At 46.5% G+C, this 24,211-nt stretch overlaps 1 protein-coding gene across 1 annotated transcript in view; it reads right to left on the bottom strand.

Annotated features, from left to right (window-relative positions):
• Positions 1 to 23,234, bottom strand: part of ITGB3 (integrin subunit beta 3) — a 49,201-nt gene extending 25,967 nt beyond the window's left edge. The window contains exons 1-3 of the mRNA XM_046677326.1: positions 23,104 to 23,234; positions 8,178 to 8,263; positions 252 to 447 (exon numbers count right to left, since the gene is read on the bottom strand). Of these exons, the coding sequence (XP_046533282.1) occupies positions 252 to 447; positions 8,178 to 8,263; positions 23,104 to 23,170 (349 nt within the window). The 5' untranslated portion in view covers positions 23,171 to 23,234. The remainder of the gene's footprint in view (positions 1 to 251; positions 448 to 8,177; positions 8,264 to 23,103) is intronic.
• Between the last annotated feature and the right edge of the window lie 977 nt (positions 23,235 to 24,211).

The following is a 24,211-nucleotide window of genomic DNA, read 5'->3' as shown; positions in this document are numbered from 1 at the left end:
TAGGTTAAGCAACTTCCTCAAGGTCAAATAGCTAATATATGGTAGTCAAGATTCAAATTCAGATCTTCTGACTTCAAGTCCCAACATCTTCCACTTTCTTCCATTCTCCTGCCCACACCTCCCCCAACATCTTTCTCTTCCCACCCCATTTCCATTGTGAGCTACTTCCCCAAGGCTTCCTACTCAGACCTCCACCTTATGCCCTGTGCCCATCTGTCTGGAGCCTCTCCCTGCGATGAGCCCATCCCTACCTGGCCGTAGCCGGAGTGCAATCCTCTGGGGACTGACTTGAGTAATCTGGGAGCTGTCTCCAGAGCCCTTGTCGCTGAGGGGCCTGGCCTCCAGGATGATGGCCTCACTGACGGGGAACTCGATGGACTCCAGCGCACAGTTATCCTTCAGCAGATTCTCCTTCAGGTTACAGCGGGGTGAGCCCAGAGGCAGGGCCTGTAAGGCAGGAGCCCATGGGAAGCCCTGTGATTGGAGCTATGGTGGCTCTCTGCCTCCCATAGACTCTGCCACTTCCCAATGGCCTAGAGCTCACCCAGCACTTTGGAGCTAAACCAGCAGAAATGAACTCGTGTGGTCCTTCCTAAGATAGTCCTTAGGCCCAGTGTACAGAAGGGGGAAACTGAGGCATGAGAAAGGTTGGGTGAGTGCCTGTTCGTGGATTGGTAGCTAGGAAGAGGGCTAGTACAGTAAAATGCCTATTAGACCAGCATTTTTCCAACTGTGAAATGCATCCCACTTATGGGTCCCAAATTCAATTTAGGCCTCAACCACCATTTTATTAAATAAAATGCAATAGAATAGACTAGAGAGTATCAAAGCAGGGCCGGCCCGGTGACATGGTGGTTAAGTTCACGTGCTCCGCCTCAGCGGCCTGGGGTTCACCAGTTGGGATCCTGGGTGCAGACCTATACAGGGCTCATCAAGCCATGCTGAGGCAGCATCCCACATAGAGGAATTACAAGGACTTGCAACTAGGCCATACAACTATGTACTAGGGTTTGCGGAAGAAAAAAAATAAAAGAAAGCATCAAAGCATATAAATAGTAAAAGTAAATATTGTTTTGTAAACTTTTATGTATTGGGGAGTGGGGTATAATATGTATAATAAAAAACGATGTACAAGTATTTCTTTCTGTAGTTCAGGGACAAAACAGTTTGGAAGCTGCTATGTTAAGACACTGCCCAGGATGTGAAATCCATGAGGGCAGGCACTGTATGTGTCTTGTTCCCTCTCTGTTCCCAGCACCCAACCCAGCACCTACCACAAAGGCGATGGAGAAAGAGGATGCGGAGGCAGCCAAGAATAGAGTAGAGGCTAAGAGCACAGGAGTAGATTCACTGAGACGACATCTCAGCATCGCCACTTACTAGCTGGCTACTGGGGCAAGTCATCTAAACTCTCCACACCTAGTTTCCTCAGCTACAACGTGGAAATAAGAACAGCCCCACCCTCACAGGGAGGTTATGCAGGACTGAATAAGACAGTGCTCATACAGCATGTAGCACGGTGCCTGCCATAAGGTAAGTATGCATCTTTTTTTTTTTTTTTTTTTTTGAGGAAGATTAGCCCTGAGCTAACATCCACTGCCAATCCTCCTCTTTTTGGAAGATTGGAGCTAACATCCATGCCCATCTTCCTCTACCTTTTTTTTACATGTGGGACACCTGCCACAGCATGGCTTGATAAGCGGTGCAGAGGTCCCCGCCCAGGATCCAAACCAGCAAACCCTGGGCCACCAAAGCAGAGCAGGTGAGAACTTATGCCGCTGGGCCAGCCCCGTAAGTACTCATTACATGTCAGCTATTATTATGAGATGCTCTATAAATAGTTCCTGAATAAATTAATGATATATAAACTCCACAAGCGTGGGCGAATCCCATGATGCCAGGCCACTGACCAGAGCCTACTCTGTCACTTTAAGCTTCCTCCCTCACCCTGGACAAAAGAGAAACCCAGCAGCCTTCCAAAAACCCTGGCATGTATCCTCTGGCCCTCTGGGGCTCTGTGTGTCTTTACATCTGAGTATTGAATGGGCGGCATGCTGCACCGGAAATCGGAGAACAGGTTCAATCCGAGGTCTGCCACTAACCAGCCATGTGACCTCAGATAAGTCATTTCACTCCTTTGAGCCTCAGCTTCCTCACCTGTTCAATAAGGGGGTTACACGACATGGTGTTTTCAGTCCCTTCCTGCTCTGACATTCAGCAAATTTAGCCAGCACTGTGTGGGCGTAAGTCCACAAAGGCTCCTTGCCAAGGTTGAGGGACTGGCTGGATAGCTGGAAAACCCCTCCCTGGACCTATTTCACAATATCTAGGCCCTCAGAACCTCAATGCTCCCATCCCCACCCATCCCCTCTTACAACCACTTCCAGAAGTCAGTTGAGTAAGCCATACCAATATCCCAGAAGAACCATTTACTGAGCATTGACTGCACATCCAGCACCATGATAAGCACTTTACATGGATTATTGCAATTCCGCTGACAGCAGTTCTGTAATGCTGGAACTATTACCACTTTACAAGTGACGAACCTGAGGCTTGGAGGCTTCACAGATGAGGGACTCAATCTTACAGTTAAGAAATCTGAGGCTTGGAGACATTAGGTAACTTTCCCAAAGTCACGGGGCTAGGAAGTGGCAGAAGTGAGATGATAACTAGATTGTCTGACTGTAACTATTCTCATAAGATGATAAGTTGTATGACATGCTGTATAGAGCAAGAAGCAAGCAGAGAAGCAGGAGTGTGGAAGCAATAGTCCCAAGAAGAGCTATACCCGAGAATGCCCCAGATAGGGAAGAGGGTGAAAGATGGGGCTGTGGGAGGTGTGGGAAGGATAATGTTCTACCTCCTCAGCCCCGTCAGGTGACAGGGAGCCATATTTCCAGAAGAGGGATTGGGTCACAAGGAGCCATCCATATGCAAAAATTCAGGACTCTGTAACCTAAAACCCCTCCCAACGCTCCAAATCTCTCTCCCTCTCCTGTGCAGCCCTCCTCTGATAGGCTGAAGGGATTCTCCACATGGATGGAGGACATGAACAACACCAACAGCTAAAGACTGAATGTCTGCATCCCCCCAGAATTCATATGTTAAACCCTAATGCCTAAGGTGATGGTATTGGGACATGGGGCCTGGGAAGGTGATTAGGTCATGAGGTGGAGCCTTCACAAATGGGATTAGTGCCCTTATAAAAGAGGCTCCAGAGAGTTCGCTGGCCCCTTCTGCCATGTGAGAACACAGTGAAAAGATGGCCATCTAGGACACTGAATTTGCTGGTACCTTGATCTTGGGTTTCCCAGCCTCCAGAACTGTATGAAATAAATGTTTCTTGTTAAAGCCACTCAGTCTATGGTATTTTTGTTACAGCAGCTTAAAGAGACTAAGACAAACGGCATGAAGCCCACCCTGGCCCAGGCAAAAAGTGGAAAAAGCTTCTGGAAGCTAGCAGCTTCTTTCTTTCTCTCTCAGCTTCATAGGTATGAAGTAAAGAAATGACATCAGCAATGGGAAACAATGCATAAGACTTAAACTTCCTGGCTCAAAGATTCCAACAGGGACATGACACATCCTCCAAGTCTCTAGAGATGAAATCTCCTCCCCACACCCAGCTTTGGCTGAGGACAGAATGGCTGAGGGAAGGACTCAGGAGCACTTCACGTTTTTGTTCCCAAACTCCTCTTGCTGCCCCTGCCCATCTCACGCAACCCTTCTCCCTCAGGAAGAAGTCTCTTTCTTGCTCAAAAAACTCCCCACCATATCTCTGATTCCAGCTGCCCACAAAGATCCAGGGAGAAAACTTCCCAAAAAAGGCAATGATTGGATAGACCAAGAGGCACTGAGGAGCTGATCCTTTCCAGGACTAAGACAGATGGTATAGGAGAGAGGGAAGGGGGAGACCAAGAACCTGATGAGAACAGCAAAGCCATTGTGAATCTTCAGGCTGCATCAGAGAATGTTCTGGAGGGGGAGTTCCTGACCCCCATTTCCTAACATGACAGTGCTTATTAGAAGAAGGTTTGAAGTGCCAAGCCTTGCTGACAGTCCTTATGGTTTGTTATGAATTTCGTCAGATATATAAACACTAAGAAACAAAAACTGTCTCCTCTCCTCCCTTTGTGGTCACTGACATCAGAGGTCAGGAACATAACAGGCCTGCTCCTCAGCCACGCTCTCCCTGAGAGCCTCTTGTCCTAGAAGGATACCAAGGCAGTGACCTCAACACACTCAGGCAACATTCCCTTTCTTAATAACCCAGGCCGAGGAGGTAGAAGGAATGTTTCTAGGTTACTCAGAGACAAAACTGGAAGGAGGGGGAGGAATATTAAAGCTCCAGTTCCTAGTGAAACCGGATGTTACACAAAAAAGGCAAAAATAACCAAGACCCAGGGGAAGATCACAGAAGTGGGAGGTTCCAGCCCACGTGCTGTATGAGCTGAATTCCCTCCCTCCCCCAGGAGAGTGACACATGCTATGAGTCCCACTCTCCATTAATCCCATTTTGGAAATTGGGAAAGTACAGCATGAATAACTGTCATCGTCCTACCTATCTCACAGGGTTGGTCAGGGGATAAAATAAGACTGTGTACGTGAAATGCTTTCAAAATATAAAAGGCTCAATATAAGTCAAACATACTCAAATCTTTTCGATATGATATAAAGAAATAAATGCAAATAGAAGGTGACTCTTTCCTACTATTACCATTACAACCACTACTATTATTGCATATTCTGTCCCTGGTACCTATTTTTTTCCCCCAAGGAGTTACCATATGCCTCCAATCCAAATAAATTAACATTGTGTTCTCGAGCAACATCCAGTGAGGAGAAGAAATCACTTGAACATAGAGAGAGAGAATGTGGAGGGGACAGAAAAGAGTGGAAAAGGAAAGCATTTTAGTTTATGATTATTGGTCTTCACACCTCATTGTTTACAGGGGGAAGAGCACTTTTAATATTATATTTCTTTTGTTTTTACAATAACAAGTTGGAGCAAAACTCTTAAGATGAACATTTATCCTCCAGATTAAAAAAAAGAAGAAAGAAAGAAAAAACAGCAGAAAAATGAGAACAAAATTATGTTCGTGACTAAAAAGGAATTAAATAGTGGCCTAAACTTTTCCCCCACAGATATAGAGAAGAAAATGAGAAGTAAGTCCTATAGGAGTATTCTGCTTGGCTAGACCCAAACCCATTCTTCTTTCATCCTTGGATGTGAGGCTGAGTGTGAGCTTGTCCACCTTCTGATCTGCACTCAGGGCTATATAAGAATTCCTAGTATTTCCCTCCACCTTAGGGTTGCCCAAATTTAGCAAATGTTTGAGACATACTTATACTAAAAATTACATGTTGTTTAATTCAAATTTAACTGGGTGTCCTATATTTTATCTGGCAACCTTAACTCCACTTTCACCCACCACGACCCTAACAATCAGCGCCTTTGATTGGCAGTATTTGCTAAACTTGCTACCATAACAACCCATTTAGATGCTACAGGTCCAGGGTCCATCCTGGGAAACTTTATATTTAACAAGCACTGCAGATGATTCTCACCACTAGACAAATTTGGAAGGTTGTAGACTCAAACATGATGCCACTGAGTCCAAGACCACAAGTTGAAACTCTGTGTGAGACCAGCCTCTTTGCTAGATTCACAGTGCAGAGACAGCACACAACCCCAACCCATGTCAGTATCCAATCCCCCAAGAACACACCCTATGTAGATGGGCCCAAAACTCTGCACTCATCCACATTGGCTATGTTTTCCTATTACCGGGCCAAGTGCTTGCTATACACACCCAGAGCTGCTGTCCTCTAGGACCAAGGGAAAGCTGAGCCCAACCAGTTGTTTTTCCAGGCACTGCCAATCATGCCTGCAACAGCCAAGGTAGGGGAGGCAGAAGCAGAGGGCTCTCTGGGGTTGATTATTCAACAAATAACATACAAAATGGCCCAGATGGTTCATTTTTGGTTTTTTAAGTCAACAGCCAAGGCACTTTCAGCAGTTCAACTCGGCCTGTGCAGGGGAAGCTCTCAGGAAAAAATAGCAGTCATGTTCAGGTTACAGCCTGGGATTCCCACCACCCATTCTTCCCTGGTTGACACATTTGGCCCCACACTAGACTCCTCTGCTATCCCTCCTCTCCTCTTCCTCCCCTTCTCCCTCCTCTTCTCTCCTCCCCTCCTTCTATCTTCCTCTCCTCCTCCCCTCCTTGCTCAGAGATACGCTGCAGTCATTCACTAAACCGTTGGCCTCCTCTACTTTCCTGTTTATATTCCATTCTCCTAGAGACTATCTTAGGAGAACTTCTACCTCCCCTCATAAGTTTTCTTTGGTCCTAGAGGCACCCATTTCCTCCCTGACTCCACCTCCCATTCCTAGGCTGGTCCTACCTTATGCTTTGATGCTACCCTGCACCTTCTCCCCCTGCCCTCCTCTGGTCTGCCCCGGGGAATAAAATTCACCATGGTCATCAATAAATATTCTACACTTGCAGCTCCAAAATCTGGTCATGTGACCTAGGGGATTTTTCTGGTCAGGCCTCAGCATACCTCAGTTATATGGCTTGTCCCTACACAGATCAAGAGAGGTAACAGAATATGTTTTCTTTTTCCGCAGACTCCTCTGGGCTATAGTTGCCTCCATTTTCTCTTGTTTTGGGTTAAAAAGGAGGAAGGGAGTGCATTCTTTGAGTGACACTAGGGCTTCTCCCCTGGCTACTCCTCTGCTCTACTAGCTTCAGGCCAACCAATCCAATGAGACACCCTACCCATCAGCTCTCCCTTCTAAGATTCAGTTGCAGAATTCCAACTTCCTTGTAAAGGAAGCTTAATGATATCATGATGGTGACCAAGGGAAGGAGGATATAGCAATGAGAAGGAAAGAGGCCACACCACACTTGAGCAGCCAGCTCAGCCCAGAGGGGTGGAGAACCTGCGGGGGTGGAGGGGATGGACTCACTCATCCCCGTCCCCACCCCACCCCCCACTCCCAGCCGCAGGGAACGTTTCATTTGCTAAATGAAGTCAATGTGGCCCAGATGTTGAGCAGCTGCCTGTAGAAGCAGTTCCCCGTGCTGAACTGCACAGAGGCCAACGCAGTGTGTTGGGTCGGCCTCTGCCGTTCTGGCAGTCCTCCTGTCAAGGGATAAACACAGCCTTCCAGCTCCCACTGCCCATCCCCACCAGCCTGCCAGGGAGGTTGCCTTTTTAGGAAACTCAGCAGATTGGGAAGAGAAGAATACAGAGAGAATGAGAGGCTGGGTTAGAGCAGTCATAAAACTGCAGAGGGCAGGGACATGCTGTCATGACAGAGAGGGCGCCTCAGGTGGCTGAGACACAGCCAGGCCAGGAGTTCAGGTAACCACCTGAGGGGGGCAGGCCAATGACTCATCCTCAGACTCTATAATCACTGGAATCCCTCCAGCCACACACACCCCCCCAGCTCTTGCCGGCTCCAAATTCCCGTCTGGGCCACAAACATAGCCGTTCCCTCAGACACACTCATTCCCTAGGGCCCCAGACACAACAAACCCTCTGCCTAAACACGGCTAACCCTTTCCCGTCACCCTCCTATCCTCACCAGATTGGCCCAGCTCCTTTCCTCATTGACACCTGGGAGAGGGAAGGAAGGATGGAAAGAAGAGAAAGAGAGAAGAAAAGGTAGGGCTGTGGGGGCCCAAACATCAGAGAGGAAAAGGGAAGAGAAAAGACTCTCTGACTAAACATCCCCCACACAAGTACAAGATTCCTCTTTTATCTGCCTTTTAAAAACTCTGGGACGTTTGTAAGCCAGCATCCCCTGAGTACCTATAATCCTCTCCTGTCTGTCTTTTTGAGACCTGATGCCCTGCTTGCCTGGGATATTCCACACCAACAAAAAGCAAGCAAAGCGTGGTAAAGGGCAGCAATGGCTACACTGAGGCCAGAGGCCCAACCAAACTGGCTAGGGCTGGGGGCCATGTAGTAGACTCTGGACAGCATCCCCTGCAATACCCCCTGACCACTCACTTGGCCAGCCACCCGCGGGAAGGCTTCACCCTAGTTTTGCTCAGAAGGGACAAGGGGCTTGTATATTTAGGAAGGAGGAAATATTCCCATGGGCTCACTTCCGCACAAAAGCAGCAAAGTGTGGGAAGAAGTCAAGTCAAACGTCTGCTCCTTACCTCATCCGAGCACCAGGCACACATGGGACTCGCAGCCAGGCACTGCCGGCAGGAGCTCACACCTCGTGTGGTGCAGATGTTGGGCCCTGCAACAGAGAGACAAAGGCATTAGCATCTAATTTGGCTTGACGAAACGCCATTCAAATGTGAACAGTCTTTATACTGTCAAAAGACAGAGAAAAGTCTGGGAGGAGGAGGAGAGACAAGCAGAGGGACAAAAATAGTCCGGAGGAGCCCAGCCAGGAGGCAAACCACAGGCATTGCCTTGACAGAAGCTCCCATCCTCCCTGCTTCCCCTAGCTCAGCATTCCTGGCCTCAGCCAGGTAAACCTCCTCTCCCACAGCGCCCCCAGGAAGGCCTTTTCCAATCCAAGGAGCAGAATGAGGAAGACCCATTTCTCCCCATGACCCAGTTATCCTGACAGTTCCTTTATCCAATTTTCTAAAGTTGCCCCTTTGCCCCCAGCTGGTAAGACCGCAAATCTATTTTTGGAGAAATCATGCTGATCATTGGGGTGTTTTCCCAGTATCCCTGAAACTTCTTATCGAGCTGAATGTCTCAGTCTATTTTATGATAGTGTGACCGAGCTCTTTTCCAGTATCTGGACAAAAACATACCTAGAAAATGCAGATGTACACAAACACACACACACACACACAGAGTATCGTTAAGAAAAATTATTCAAAATTTGGAAATAGGCAAAGGGAATACTGGGTGTACTTCCAACGTAATGCGGAGTGTTGACTAGTAGATCCACCATGCTGAGAGATTATCTGATTTTCTAGGAGTGTGTACCTTTGTTTGACCTCTATTGATTAGGATATTTTACAACTCTGTAAGAGTAGAGGGTAACTTGTAGAAAACCAGTAACAACGGAAATGATTCTTGACGAGAATAATGTATATGATTCTTATCCAACAGCAACGCAAATGATTTCTGTCTGGTAGAAATGGGAACTCACAAAGGTTAGAGTTCATTGCCTTGTAGAACATTAACCAATTTTGACTCTAGGAGATAACTGATTACAGCATTCCCATGACTGACCAACTAGAAATCTCCCTTCCTTGAACTCTCCTTTGAACTAATCTTAATATCTTATCAGTTTCCTCCTTAAGTAAGTTGAATAAAATCTTTGACATGTGTTCTTTTCATAGTTGTATGGGAATCATACTTTTAACTCTTTGAAAATGACACTTGTTAAGTATCCTGTTAAGTATCCATCTCAGGGTCTCAGTAGGGGCAGAGGGATCTAACAAAAAGGGTACACATACATTCAGTAGACAGTGGTTCTCACTGAGTCACCCACTAATAATGTGGCCTCGGTGAGTCATTTAACTCCTCTCAGCCTCCGTTTCTTCAACTCCAATATTCCCAACATTTAAAATTATTTACATATCTACCTTAACAACACTGTCGCCCAATAAATGTTAAGCCTCTTGAGGCCTGCCCAGCCCAGCCCCAGTGCTTGCTTGAAGGAGATGCTCAGTAAATACATATTGGAGCAAACTGAAAGGTACTGGACTAGATCAGTTTTGTTTTGTTTCTTAAGTAACTGACCTCATTTCTCCAAATTGGGCATAGAATTTCAATATAAAACATGCAAATTTGTTGAAACAGTTCCTCAGACAAGGTAAACTTCCACTGTTTTCCTAAAAATACTAGATTATATATGGAATCCTTGAAGCCCCTCCTGGAAGCCCAGGTTTCCTCAGAGCCTTGAGTCTAACTTCAAAGGCCTTTCCCAACTCTAAAATGCTGCAAGTGGGATCCACTATAAGCCCCTGAGTAACCTCTGGGACTTTAGCCTCTGACTTGACTATAACCTCAGCGTTCAAGTGCAAGTGTAAGGACTGAGAGGTGGGAATTCTGGCAGTGGTTCCAGGCATGGCCCTAAAGCATCAAGGCCAACTCCGAGTTGGGGCAGCCGTCAGCCATGCACTGTCTGTAATGGAAGAAAGGTAGCCAGTCTTCCCAGAGCTGCCAGATTCAGAATGCCTCACCGTTCAGAACCAACAACGCAACCAGGAGGCCTCTCCCTACAACGGCTGCCTGGCCATATCTTAGCTCACAATTGCTCTTTTCCCAGCCACAAGTGAACACAGCCTCCCTTTAGTGCCTTATTGGAAAAGTTCTGAGAGGAGCCTGGCCAGAAGTATTGTAGGTATCTGTCTCTCTTTTGAGGTTTCCATGGGAATCAACGTCCAGGGGGTAAGTCTGGACATAAATGCCATTGATTTTCATTAGGGAGAGATGCACAAGGAGGCCTTGTGAAGAGTTAGGACCGTGGAAGGTGTGGGCACTGTAAAATTATTTCTTTAAACTCTTCCCAGTCTATCCATTTATCCATCCATCCATTCTTAAATTAGCATTTCCCTACGAGTCCTTGACTTGTAGCTACAACAGAAAGCCATGCCAGATGTGAAATAAATAACAGCAGGCCCCCTCCCAGTGAATGGGCAGTCCCTGACCCCAGATGAGAAGAATGGAGGGATTTGTTCTTTAGAAAGCCATGCCCAGGGAGTCGGTCACCCAGTTCCCCTTACCTCCTCTTTGTAATGAATCACAGGTTGATATGATGAGAACGAATGATCTCCCTTGATACCCCCCACCAAGACCTGCCACCGAGGGCAGGTTCCCTGGGATGTAGTAGCTGAGAGTGACTGACTCATCAGAAGTCTGCGCCTGGGCCAGGCTGATTCAATGAGCTGCTGCTCTGAGGCCACCCCTCCCTCCTGAACATGTGGAAGGAGTTTGGGCCTCTGTTTCCAGTCATTCATAAGGCCTATGTTCCTGCTCAGCCTCAGGGGCCCAGACAAAGCCCTGCTGGAGAAGCAAGAGTCTTCCACTTCCTCTTCCAGAACTTTGTCATTGAGAGGAATTGACAACCCCTACCACCGCTTCCCTCTGATAGTTCAGCAGGGAAAGAAGGGGGACTGGCCCTGGTCCTCACAGGGGGATCATAAGGATTATAGGAACCAATCCTGTCAAACTCTGAGCACAACAGCTGGCACACAGAAGGTTCTCAGTCAAGGCCGCTGCTGCTACACTGGCTGTTGTTTCCATTGTTGCTGTTTTTATCCTGAGTCCCAAGCTGTTTGAGGCAGGTGAATGTTTTACTTTCTCTTTCTTTTTTCCCTGAAGACACCATTCTACAGGACACTATACACACAGCTGAGTATGCACTGAACAGCGGGGTGAAGGGGGTATGGAGCCAGAAAGCATCAGACTAGCGTAAAATGATGATTGTCAGATCTAACTTCTAAATGGAGTTAGGAATATCAGTGTTCAAAAATCCGGTCTAAGAGAGATGGCCAAGAAGAAAAGACCAATTAGAAAAGATAGACAAGCTCTGCCAAGAAGTTTGCCTGGAAAGTAGAAGCAGAGGCTGTGGTTTGGCACATCAGCCCAATTCACAGAACCAGAAGAGAGACAAAGGATGGGAAAAATGGAGAGAAAAGGGGACATGGGAGTTGCAACCAGTGGAAGTCATAATGCGTCAATGAGAGCTATTTTGAGAACATGTTGTTCAATTAGACAGGATGTCAGAATGCAGAATGGGCCACCCTAGCGAGGCAGGGAACTTCAGCAGAGGGCTAGGTCAGAAGGAGAGGTGTTTAGAGGGAAGGGAGGATGATCCATACTGCAAACACTACAGACATCTCTCTTACTCTGTCAGAGAGGAGTTCTGGCCTGGATCCCCAGCCCTGCCACTGACCTTTGACTGGTCACTGCCTAATTAGGTCTATGGGGATACTGGGTGACTCAGGCAGGGCCTAATCTTCCATTGCAGTCACCTGGCTGGGTGAGTCATCCAAGAACAAAACATCTCATGCCAACTGCCCTATGGATACACAAGTGATTTCTCTAGAGCAAGTTGCTAAGAAAGTGTATTTTCTTTCTGTTCCTTTGTTATATGTAGCGGCAGCTCAGTAATCCAAGAAAAGGGAAAGAGACAGGAAGGCGAATTCAAGGTTACACATACCTCTGTGCTCTGAGCAAAAAGCTCCACGAAGCATCACCCAAAGCAATAGGAAGTCCAAACTACCATATTTCATCAAATCTAAGACTCTGGATGTAGGATGAATCTTGATTTCAGAGATTTTAAAATGTAAAAAAAAGGGGCTGGCCCAGTGGCGCAGCGGTTAAGTGCGCACGTAGCGGATGTTAGCTCAGGGCTAATCTTCCTCAAAAAAAATAATAAAATAAAAATAAAAATAGGGGCCAGCCCTGTGGCCGAGTGGTTAAGTTCCCGCGCTCCACTACGGCAGCCCAGGGTTTCTCTGGTTCGGATCCTTGGCGTGGACATGGCACTGCTCATCAGGCCACGTTAAGGCGGTGTCCCATGTACTACAACTAGAAGGACCCACAACTAAAATATGCAACTATATACTGGGGGGATTTGGGGAGGAAAAGCAGAAAGAAAAAAAAAGATTGGCAACAGTTGTTAGCTTAGGTGCCAATCTTTAAAAAAAAAGAAAGAAAGAAAAATAAAAAATAAAACGTAAAAAAAAATGCATCAGAGCCCATTAAATATGATATTTAACATTGGAAGGCATTTTTGTATAATTTGCCAACATTAAAATATGTTATGGGTTGAACTGTGTCCCCGAAAAAAAGATATGTTGAAGTCCTAATCTCCAGTACCTGTGATTGTGACCTTCTTTGGAAATAGAGCCTTTGCAGATACAATCAAGATGAGGTCCTTAGGGTAGGCTCTATCCAATATGACTGATGTCTTTATAAGAGGAAAATACCACGTGAAGACAGAGACACACAGGGGAATGCCATGTGACAACAGAGGTAGAGATCAGAGTGATGCAACTGGAAGGCAAGGAATGCCAGGGACTGCCAGCCACCACCACAAGATAGGAAGAGGCAAGGAAGGATTCTACTCAGAGCCTCAGAGGAAGCATGGCCCTGCTGATACCTTGATTTCAGATTTCTAGCCTCCAGAGAGAATAAATTTCTATTGTTCTAAACCACCGAGGTAGAGCAGCCCTAAGAAGCTAATACAGAATCGATTTGCATTTCCATAACATATATGACATGATTTTAAGGAACATTGCCCTGAAATACTTTGCAATGGTTAATTCACCTATGGATAACGGGGAAGTGGTTACTTTAGCTTTATACCTTCCTACTAACATATATCAATGGTGTTGACATTCATTCACTTACTCAACAAATATTCACTGAGCACCTACCTGTGCCCAGCACTGTCCTAGGCACTGGAGACACATTGATGAACTAAACAAACCCCCTACTCTTGTGGAGCTTAAAATTTAGTTAGAAGATGGAAAACAAAAAATACACCCCAAAAAAAGCACAATTTCAAACAGTGGCAAATGCTTTAAGAAAATAATGCAGGATAAAGGAATAGCATCAATGAGGGGAGGGGGTCTCCTTTAGAGAAGGTGGCCAGGAAAGGCCTCTCTCAGTTGACATTTCAAAATGATATGAAGGCGTAAGTCATGGGAAGATCTAGGGGATGAACATTCCAGAAAGAATCCATGACAAGAGCTAGATAGACCTCAGCCTGATAAAGAAATAGCAGGAAGAGAGAGAAGGAGGAGAGAGGTGGAGAGGCGGCTGGAGAAGCAGTCAGGGACCAGAACACTAGGAAGCTGTAGCCATGGTAGAGAGTGTGGCTTTCAGTCTCCCTTTGATGGGAAGCCACTGGAAGAATCTAAGCTGAGGCGAGCAGAAAAAGATCATCCTGGCCACTGAGAGAAAGGCAGACAGTAGGGGAGCAAGACAAGAAAGAGACCAATTAGGAAGCTATTACAATAATCCAGGCAACAGATGGCAAGGGTATGGATTTGGAAGGTAGTGGTGTTGATAGTGTGGTCAGACCCTAGATATATTTCAAGGACTTGCTGATGGATGGCATGTGGGGCATGACAGAAAGACAGGAAGGATTTTGCCCCAAGCAAGTTGGATCCCCTTGGACAAAGCTCAAATATTTTAACCACTGGCCATACCCTTTCACTGACCTTTCAGGCAGTAGGCCCTGCCCTCGTAAGTGAAGCCAGATCACGTCTGGTTATCATCTCCAACTGGGTTAATTAGGTAGATATCCATATGCAGAACACCGCATAAAGCCCATCCTTGGACAGAGTCCTGTCTTCTGTATGGTTGAGTTCTAAAATTAACACCCAGCCCCTGGGAAACACCAAAAGGGCAGGGGTAGTAAAACAAGAACACTCTTACTGTGTCACAGTGGACGTGATGGGGAAAGCGCACAGAGTGGCAGGCAGGAGACCTCAGGTCCAAAGCCACCTTTGCCATTCTGCTGGCTGTGTGACCTCAGGCAAGTCCCTTCATCTCTCTGGTGCTCTCTCTAAGGTCCAGTGGCTCTTTGATTCTGTCACGTCCTTATTCAAGAACTTAGAATTGCTCCCTAGTATTTAATTGGTCTAAACCAGCCACATCAGCCAAGCACTGGAGACCCTAACCAGCTGCTTCCTCTCCCCCATGCTCCCAAATTCGGACGTAATACTTACCTCACGAGTTGTTAGGATTAAATGAGAAAACGTATGTGAAAGAACCATCATCTATAGTGGAAGCTCAGTAAATGTTGGTTTCCTTCCTCCTTATTGTCACTCTAATCACTTCCTGCACTAGGAATGCCCATCCCCCATCCCCTCCACCTAAGGGTCAGACTACGAGGGCCCTTTGTCTCCAAAAGGATATAGTGAAGAAATCAGTGGCCAAGAGACAGGAGCCCCCAGGACTAGCCCCACCAATGCCACTAAACTAGTTGTGGATCTTGGGCAAGTCACTTCACCTCTCAGGGCCTCCCTTTTTGTTTCTCTGTAGAACAGTGTTTGACGAGATGATCTTCAAGGTGCTGCCAGCCCTGGAAGTATATATTCCAGCCAGAAAGCAGCAACAGGGTACCTAATACTCTAGGAGGCCTAGCATCCCAGGGCCCAAGACCCCTCAAACAACGCACTAGTGTCCCTTTCCTCCTAATGGCCTAACTGATATTTGATTCAAATGATGCTATCAAGTTCTGGAAAATCTTATCAGCACAGGCCCCACCTCCCATCTGACTCAGTCAGCACAGAGAAGAAGCGAGCCTGTACCAAGCCCTGCTTGAGGCCCAGCCCGGCAGTGCCCTGCTGGTGACCCCTCGGCATCCAGTGTCCAGTTCTGCTACTTTTCCTCCTCCAGCTCATGCTAGTGGGCATGCACAGCAGGCAGTGGTGCTGTCACCAGCCCTCGCTGCCAGCTTGTCTTGGTAGGAAGGCAAATTGGTCCCATCACTTTAGAGGACAATTTGGCAAAATCCGCTAAAATTTAAATTTAAAATATTCATGTCCTTTGACCCAGCAGCTTTAGTTCAAGAAATTTCACCTGCAGAAACACTTCAACAAAGGTGATAGTAATGAACCAGGACGTCCCTGCAGCTTTATTTGTAGTAGCAAATAATTGGGAATGAGCTCAATGCCGGCCAACAAGGAACTGGTTAAGTAAGTTCTGGTATATCCATAGAACAGTACCTTCTGGCTAGAATTATAGCTTTCGGGATAAATAATAGACATAAACTGACATAAAAAGATGCCTAGCATATATTATTAAGTGACAATGATCCTATTGTATATGATCCTATTTGAGAAATATTAATAATGATAAATAACTGTATATGGTGACATACACATAAGAAAAAGTCTCTGCAGTAACTGTCAATAGCAGTTATCTTTAAGGACAAAACTATAAGGAACTTGTACTGTCTACATTATCCTATTTCTGTACTGCTTGTCCTTTTTTTTTTACAAGCTGAATTACCTTTATAAGCTAAAAGAAAATTAAAGCTAATTTTAAAGGTCCTCTGTTCTGCCTCCCTTACTCCATTTGCATTCATTTAAATGTGGGTTCCCCAGAGGATAGTGCGCTTTCTACAAACTAGAGCGCCTTCAGCATCAAAACCTCATAGCCTCTTGGAATGCCAAAGTTCAGTGGAAATTCAAGAATAAACTTTGTCTGGCCCACTACCACAGCCTTCAGGAACCACCCAGGAGAGAGCGTGGTCTGTTCTCAACTTGCAGAAATCCCAGAACAGAGACACCACGCTCCCCCTGTCTCTGGGGCGTTGGTCAAATCTGCAGGCAGAGCCAGCAAAGATTTAATCTGGAGGAGTATCATGCGTGGTGGCTACAGTAGGGGTTTGGAACCATCAGTAGATCTCAGAGACCTAGGTTTTCTCTATCCAAGAATCCCATTAGCAAAGAGATTCAGGGTTGACTACAGGGACTTTTAAAGTGGCTACTGAATGTGCCTTTTGCCAAACTTCTGGAGCTCTCTTCTAGTGTGAAGTTTTTCAAGCTTGTTTTTAACTTCAGGACACCACCCCCACCCCGCCCCACTTTTTCCCCCAAAGAACTCCTTACAAGGAATTCCATATTATTAATCAATCAAAGGAAGAACTTTTCCAGCGGACAGTGGAGAGGGGCAGGAGAAAACCCAAGTGTCTCCCATCATCTCCTTCACCCACTTTGCAGCCCCTGAGACTGAGGCCCAGAGGTAAGATAACTTTTTCAAAATCACCCAGCAAATTGATGAAAAAGCCTGCAGAGCCGTGAATCGAACATAGGTTTCTCAATTCCAGACCCACAGTTCTTTTCACACTGAGTTGGTTTTTTTCTATATGAAAGGAACTGGCTTTTTTAAGTTTAAAAAATATAAAACAAGTTTAAGTAGAGGAATACACACACAATACATGCAAGAGGAAAAAATCTGAATAGAATACGCCATCTGATTAATAGTGGACATTATGGGGGAACAGAATTAGAGGAAAACCAGCCATTTAACTCTCCAAAGTTTTTCTTATGATGACCATATATCACCTCGTTCTATCCTTGAACATCTTCACCAACTGAACTAAGAAACACTAGGTGGAGGGTAAGTAGTCTTTTTGTGGGAACATGACAGAAAAACTTATAGCGGGTTGTTTTTTTCAGAGATGCTACCAAAAAATGTAAAAGGTAAAATAGCCCCAGGTTCATTTAACAGCTTCTGGCTCCAGGGATTGTGACATATCATATTTTGCCACAAAATATCCATTGCTTTTAGGACTAAGAATAGTAAAAGTGCTGGTTGCAGTGAAATCCTCTCCCATATCCTAAAGATATTACACCTTAGCATTTGGGAAATCTAACGGCTTCTACATGGCCCAAAAGCCTCTTTAATAAATGGTGCTGGGAAAACTGGACAGCCACATGCAAAAGAATGAAAGTAGACCATTATCTTTCCCCATGCACAAAAATAGACTCAAAATGGACCAAAGACTTGAAGGTAAGACCTGAATCCATAAAACGACTGGAAGAGACTATAGGCAGTACACTCTTTGATATCAGACTTAAAAGGATCTTTTCGAATACCACGTTTACTCAGACAAGAGAAACAAAAGAAAAAATAAACTAGTGGGACTTCATCAGACTAAAGAGCTTCTGGAAGGCAAAGGAAACCAAGATCAAAATGAAAAAACAACCCACTAACTGGGAGAAAATATTTGCAAATTATATATCCGATAAGGGGTTAATCTCCATAACATATAAAGAGCTCACACAAATGAACTATAAAAAAAACAAACAAGTCAATCAAAAAGTGGGCAGAAGATATAATACATGCCCAGAAACTGATGATTGGATAAAGAAGATGTGGTATATATACACAATGGAATACTACTCAGCCATAAAAAAAGACAAAATTGGCCCATTCACAACAACGTGGATGGACCTCGAGGGTATTATGTTAAGCGAAATAAGCCAGTCAGAGAAAGATGAACTCTATATGACTCCACTCATAGGTGGAAATTAGTATACTGATAAGGAGATCTGATCGGTGGTTACCAGGGAAAAGGGGGGGTGGGGGGAGGGCACAGAGGGGGAAGTGGTGTACCCACAACATGACTAACAAAAATGTACAACTGAAATCTCACAAGGTTGTAATCTATCATAACATTAATAAAAAAAAAAAAGTGGGCAGAAGATATGAACAGACATTTTTCCAAAGACATACAGATGGCCAACAGGCACATGAAAAGATGCTCAACATCACTAATCATCACGAAAATGCAAATCAAAACTACACTTAGATACCATCTTACACCTATTAGAATGGCTATAGTTACCAAGACAGAAAACAACAAATGTTGGAGAGGTCGCAGAGAAAAGGGAACCCTCATCCACTGCTGGTGGGAATGCAAACCGGTGCAGCCACTATGGAAAACAGTACAGACATGTCTCAAAAAATTAAAAATAGAATTACCATATGACCCAGGTATCTCACTACTGGGTATTTACCCAAAGAACTGGAAATCAACAATTCAAAGAGACTTATGCACCCCTATGTTCATTGCAGCATTATTCACAATAGCCAAGACGTGGAAGCAACCCAAGTGCCCTTTGATGGATGATTGGATAAAGAAGATGTGGTATATATATACAATGGAATACTACTCAGCCATAAAAAAGACAAAATCGTCCCATTCACAACCACATGGATTAACCTTGAGGGCATCATGTTAAGCGAAATAAGCCAGACAGAGAAAGACAAACACCATATGATTTCACTTGTATGTGGAATATAAACAAACTTATGGACAAAGAGAATAAATTAGTGGTTACCGGGGGAAGGGAGGCGGAGGGTGGGCACAAAGGGTGAAAGGGCACACTTATAGGATGTATGACAAACAATAATGTACAACTGAAATCTCACTATATTATAAGCTATTATGATCACAATAAAAAAAAAGTGTGTTCCTAGAGATAGTGCGTACATGGAGAGGAAGGCAGATTTTATAAATTTTTTGCTGGTGAGTTTCAAATTTAAATAAATACCATCAGTTTACACAGGGAGAACAGGCAGTGTCATTTCCCTGCTCCCACCTGCATTTCCACTCGTGACCTGAACTCCATCAAGCCGGTGATCTTCCGGCTCAGGAAGGGCCAGGGTTCAGGAGAAGGCAAAAGAGAATGGAGTGAAGTGGAGGCCAGCTCTGTGGGCAGCAGAGGGGCTGGGTCAAGCCAAGTGGTTTATCCCTGAAGCTGCTCAGTCACTACCCCAGTTAATTATCTGTCTGCTGATTCATGAGTTGTGGTTCTTGTGGGCATGGTTCCTGGCTATTCCTGCCAACAGGGGCAGAAGGATTCTTAGGGCTGAGAGAGGATGATAACCAGAGATCCCGAGTAGGGTGGGGAGTTGCGGAGGAGGAATTTCTATCAGGAAACTCCAGAGTCATATCCAGACTCCCTCTCCTCACTGTTGCCTCTTTGTCCCATCTTATGCTGCCACCAGGAGACCTCTTGCCATTCACACTCACAATTTTGAGTGGTTTAGAGAAGAATGCTGCCTTCCTGTGTGTCTCTTGCCAGAAGAGGGGAAAAAAGGCAGACAATTCAGAGCGTCCCCTGAGTTTCTAGCACTCTCAGATCAGAGGTCTAAATGGCACAATAGTGCAGAGATCCAAATACCCAAAGAACCCACGGTCTCAGGACCGACCTGGTGGCACAGGAGATAAGGTAACAGGTTCTACTTTGGCAGCTAGGGGTATATGGGTTCGGATCCCGGTGCAGACCTACACACCACTTGTCAAGCCATCCTGCGGCAGGCATCCCAGATATAAAGTAGAGGAAGATGGGCACAGATGTTAGCTCAGGGCCAGTCTTCCTCAGCAAAACGTGGAGGACTGGCAGTAGTTAGCTCAGGGCTAATCTTACTCAAAAAAATTTTAATTAATTAATTAATTAAAAAAACAAAAACAAAAAAAAGAACCCACGATCTCAGCTGTATTCTAATATCGTCCAGAATACCCAGATGGAACATTTGAGGATCTTCTGTGAATGAACAGATATCCAAATGTTGGGTTTCTTAAAGTGAGCATTTCACCTCCAGATGTCTTTTCATAGCATTTCACAGATATTTATTTTGGCTGCCTACGTGCCAGAACAGGGCCTAGAGCATTGAACAAAATAGGCATGTCCTTCTCCTCATGGAAGCTGAAATCTTGTGAATATCTTTTGCTTTCCTCTTTTCCCAGAGACAAGACTTAAGGTTTTCTCATGTATAAGCAAATGGATGAGCCTCTCTCCTCTTTGGCCTCTTCTGTAGGTCCTTGCTGGGTGAGAGAGGCTGAGATATGCCAAGCCACCAATGGGAAATGGGTTGAAATAAGGAGGTGCCTCCTGTCACATAGGTGTGGGAAAAGGGCCGCCATCGGCCCCATTCTGGGAGCCTGGATTGCACTCATGCAGGAAGCAGTAACACCTCTTGCCTTCAATCCATGGTAGATACCATGGATAGCAAGAATAATGACAATAGTAGTTGCTATTTAATCAATACTATTTTGTGCTTTTATCTCATTTAATTGGCATAATCATAGAAGTACTGTTTTCTCCACTTTACAAATAAGGAAACTGAGGACTCAAGAGATTAAGTAACTTACCCAAGGTCACACAGCAAACAAGAGGCAAAATCAAGAATTAAGCCCACGTTTGACTGGCCTCAAACCATAGCTGTCCCTTTCCCTAGCCAACAAGCCTTCCTCCCATGTCTTTCCATGCCCTGAGGGGTTCCTGCAGAGGAACCTTTGGTTGGAGAGTTTCCAGGGTATAAACTCAGGAGGAGAAATCAGCACCTCAGCTCAGACCTCATCAGCTTAGATGGGGATAGCAAACAAAACTTGTTATCCATTAGGTCTCAGGTTACAATAAAGACCTATATGCGGGGAAGCCAAAAACCCAATACTTCTTGGATGAAGCTAAAAAGATCATCTTTGTACACAAATTCCAAAACTCAATTCTACCCTCAAACAACCCCTCTTCTCCCCATACAAGACTCTCCTACTCTGGGACAGCCTCCCTGTGCCACACCCGCCCAGCTCTTTCTGTGTCCCTTCAACATTGCGTGTCTCAACACAACTCTCCTACTCTCATCCTGCCACCTGTTTCCCCAGGGATCTGATGAGACCTGCAACCCAGCCACCAACATTGGGGGTGGGGGGGATTTAAATATAGTCAAAACTGCTTTTATTGGGGGCTTACTACTCTGGAGCCCTGACTCTAGAGCCCATGTTCTTAAATACTACTCTACCCTGCCTCTCAGAGGGAGCCTGGGGCTAGCTCAGCACAACCCATCACCACTGCTGGAATCGCCCAAACACAATGAATCTGTGACTAGATCTCCTAGAGAATTTTTAATGCAAACTTAAGGTATGTCAATGCAATGAAATCCTATATGGATCATTGCAATTTATAAACCAGATCAACAAAAGATATACCAGGAATGAAGGGTGGAGGGAGAGACACCCAAATAAAATACACTCTTCATCTTCAATAATATTGAACCAAGTACTATGCTAGGCTCTATCTTATGTTACCTTACTTACTTCTAAAACTGAAAGAAAATACGATTAGACTCACAAATCATCCAGAAATTCACAAAGCTGTGGATGTGAAAAGAAAAGAAAGCAAAAAAAATGTTTTACATTCATAGAAGCAGGCATCTCCTAGGAGATACTGAGTAGCCCTTCTGTATTTCCCCACTGCCCCCATCAACAGCAGGGAGCATGTGAACCAAGACTCTAACATCTCCCAGGGGGCAGAAAGCTGGAGACTCACACTTCCGTGCCATGGTCATCAGGCCGCTCACTGCAGCTAAAGACATCAGTTGACCTAACGGAGCCTCTATCACATGGGAAGCTTCAGCAACAACTTAAAGAGCTCGCTATATATTATCTGTAACTCCTCCATCAAGATCACGTTCATAGATTGTAGTAATGGTTTCACGGGTGTATACTTATTTCATCAAGTTGTATACATTAAATATACACAGCTTTTCGTATGTCACTCATCCCTCAATAAAGCGGTGTTTTAAAAAAGGTTTTGTTGCCCTGTCCTGTATCATCTCTCTCTTTCTATGTACACACACGAAGTCTTGAAGGCAGTCATCAAAGTATTTCTGAATAGCTACCTTTGAAATGGACTTATCAATAAATCTCACTTTTTAAAAATACATTCTGCAGGATCTAAATTGTCTTACAATATCATGCTCCCTTGTGCATCCTCCGCAGAGGAATGGCCCCAGCGGACCAGGAGCCAGAGTTCTCCCTGGGAAGGTCACCAGGGCTCCAGAAGGACCAGGGGCAGCATCCCTGGGCTGTGCTCTGCTCTGCCCCTCCGCCCTCTCTCCAGCACCAAACAGGCCGAATGCCAGCTCTCTTGGCAGCTGATGGTGTGTGCAGTAGTAGGAGAGACAAAGCCAGGGATCCAAGCCAGCACCAGGGACCCTTGGCGTGGCTCCTCGCATACACTGGAGATTTTTTGGATGCAGGGTCTGTCCCTGAAGCAGAGGCACCGCTGTCACCTGGGAACACTGTAAGAGACAGAGCCCTCATCTTTCTCCGAATCGCTCCCGTGGGAAGCCACTAAGTAGAGAAAAAAAAAAAAAACAACAAACTTGAGAGAAAAGAGAGAGAGGGATGTCGAGTAACCGGCACACCCGCGCCCGCCCACACACTGCATCCGAGAAGCTACAACCACATCCCTCTGCCTTCACGCGGGAACAGACTCGGGACGCCCCAGCTCGCCTTGGCCACCCCGGCCACTCTTTCTTCGCACGGCCGGGACCACCTGCGATGAGCGCAGTCGAGGCCGAACACGGGCTCAGAGATGCGCACGCCGAGGGCGCCCGGGGCAGGCGCCCAACCCGGCTAATGGCCTCCGCGTCCCAGGTAGCCTCTCACCCCTGCCACTGCGGGGCCGGGAAGGTCCCCAGCTCCGGGCTCGGACGACCCCAGCCTGGCCCGCGCAGGAGCCGCCCGCCAGGGTTTCCTCGCTCCAAGTCTGCAAACTTGGCTGCGGCAGGACGCGCGGCGCGGATCACCCGGGAACTGCGTCCCCGGGGCGCGGGAGCCTCACTCACCTCCGACGCCGACGCCCGCCAGCGCCCCCAGCACCAGCATCGCGGCCCAGAGCAGCCGCGCTCGCATCTCGTCCGCCCGCCGCCGCGCTCCGCCTCGGCCGCGCCCGCCCGCCCCACAGCGAGCAGCGGCGCCCGCGGCCACTTTTCCCGCAGCGGGAGGGGAGGGGAGGCGGCGGGTGGGACGTAACGGGGCGGGCCGCGGACTCGCGCTCCCTCCCCTCCGGCCCTTTTCTGGACCCTGCGCTCGAGAAGGGGCGGGGGGAAACTGCGGGTGCTTTCTCACCGCCTCGATCCGCAGGAGAGGAGAGGCTGGGACCGCAGTAGGGTCGCGGGCGCCTCCTCCGAGACATCCTGGTCCCAGGGGTCCGCACCCGGGCATTTAGTATGCTTAGAAAGGCCGGGAGCCTGTGACCCCTCTCCTGACCTAGTCCCACCTCTCCGGGGACATCCACAGCGCTTTCTCTTTCACCTGGATTCCTGGGGCACTTTTCCTCTGTAACTTGAATTTCATTTCATTCATTGAATTGACGAACCTGCTGAAAGCCTACTCTGTGCCAGGCACCGGTTTAGTCTTTTATTAACTATTTTTTTTCTTGGGGTAGTGTGGTTGTCCGGTAGACTGCAAGCCCCTGAGGACAAGACTACGTCTCAACCATGTGTAAGCAATCATGTTCATAAAGGGCCTCTCTCTGCAAATACTTGCTGGCACGTATGAAGTATCTGAAACACGTTTCAGGATACAGTCAGTATACTGCCTCCAAACTCAAACTTGATAAAGCTTTGGAGCTTTATCACATTTTCCTCAAATTGCCTACTCTCTGCCTTCTCCCCTGCCCACCCCCAATCCTTCTTCTGGGTCTCTGGGTCTTTCCCAGTCTAGAAACCTCAGGAGGCTCAAAGGGGCAAGATGCTAGGGCTGTGAGCCGGAGGCCACCAGTGGCTGGGGCTGGGGCAGGCTGCTGCAATGGGTAGCTATAATGGTGAGAAAAGCAAGGCTTGAGGCATCAGAGAGGATCTGGAATTCTCTCTAGCTGCTGGGCTCCCCTCAGGGCTTTGAGGCTGCCTCTGGGCTTCCTGAAGCCTTTTCCTGAGACACTCAAGATGCTTA

The sequence above is a fragment of the Equus quagga genome, chromosome 11, assembly GCF_021613505.1.
Source record: "Equus quagga isolate Etosha38 chromosome 11, UCLA_HA_Equagga_1.0, whole genome shotgun sequence".
In the NCBI taxonomy this organism is placed as follows: Eukaryota; Metazoa; Chordata; class Mammalia; order Perissodactyla; family Equidae; genus Equus; species Equus quagga.
Note: the sequence above shows the minus strand (reverse complement) of the source record. Positions and strands in the feature narration are given on the sequence as shown.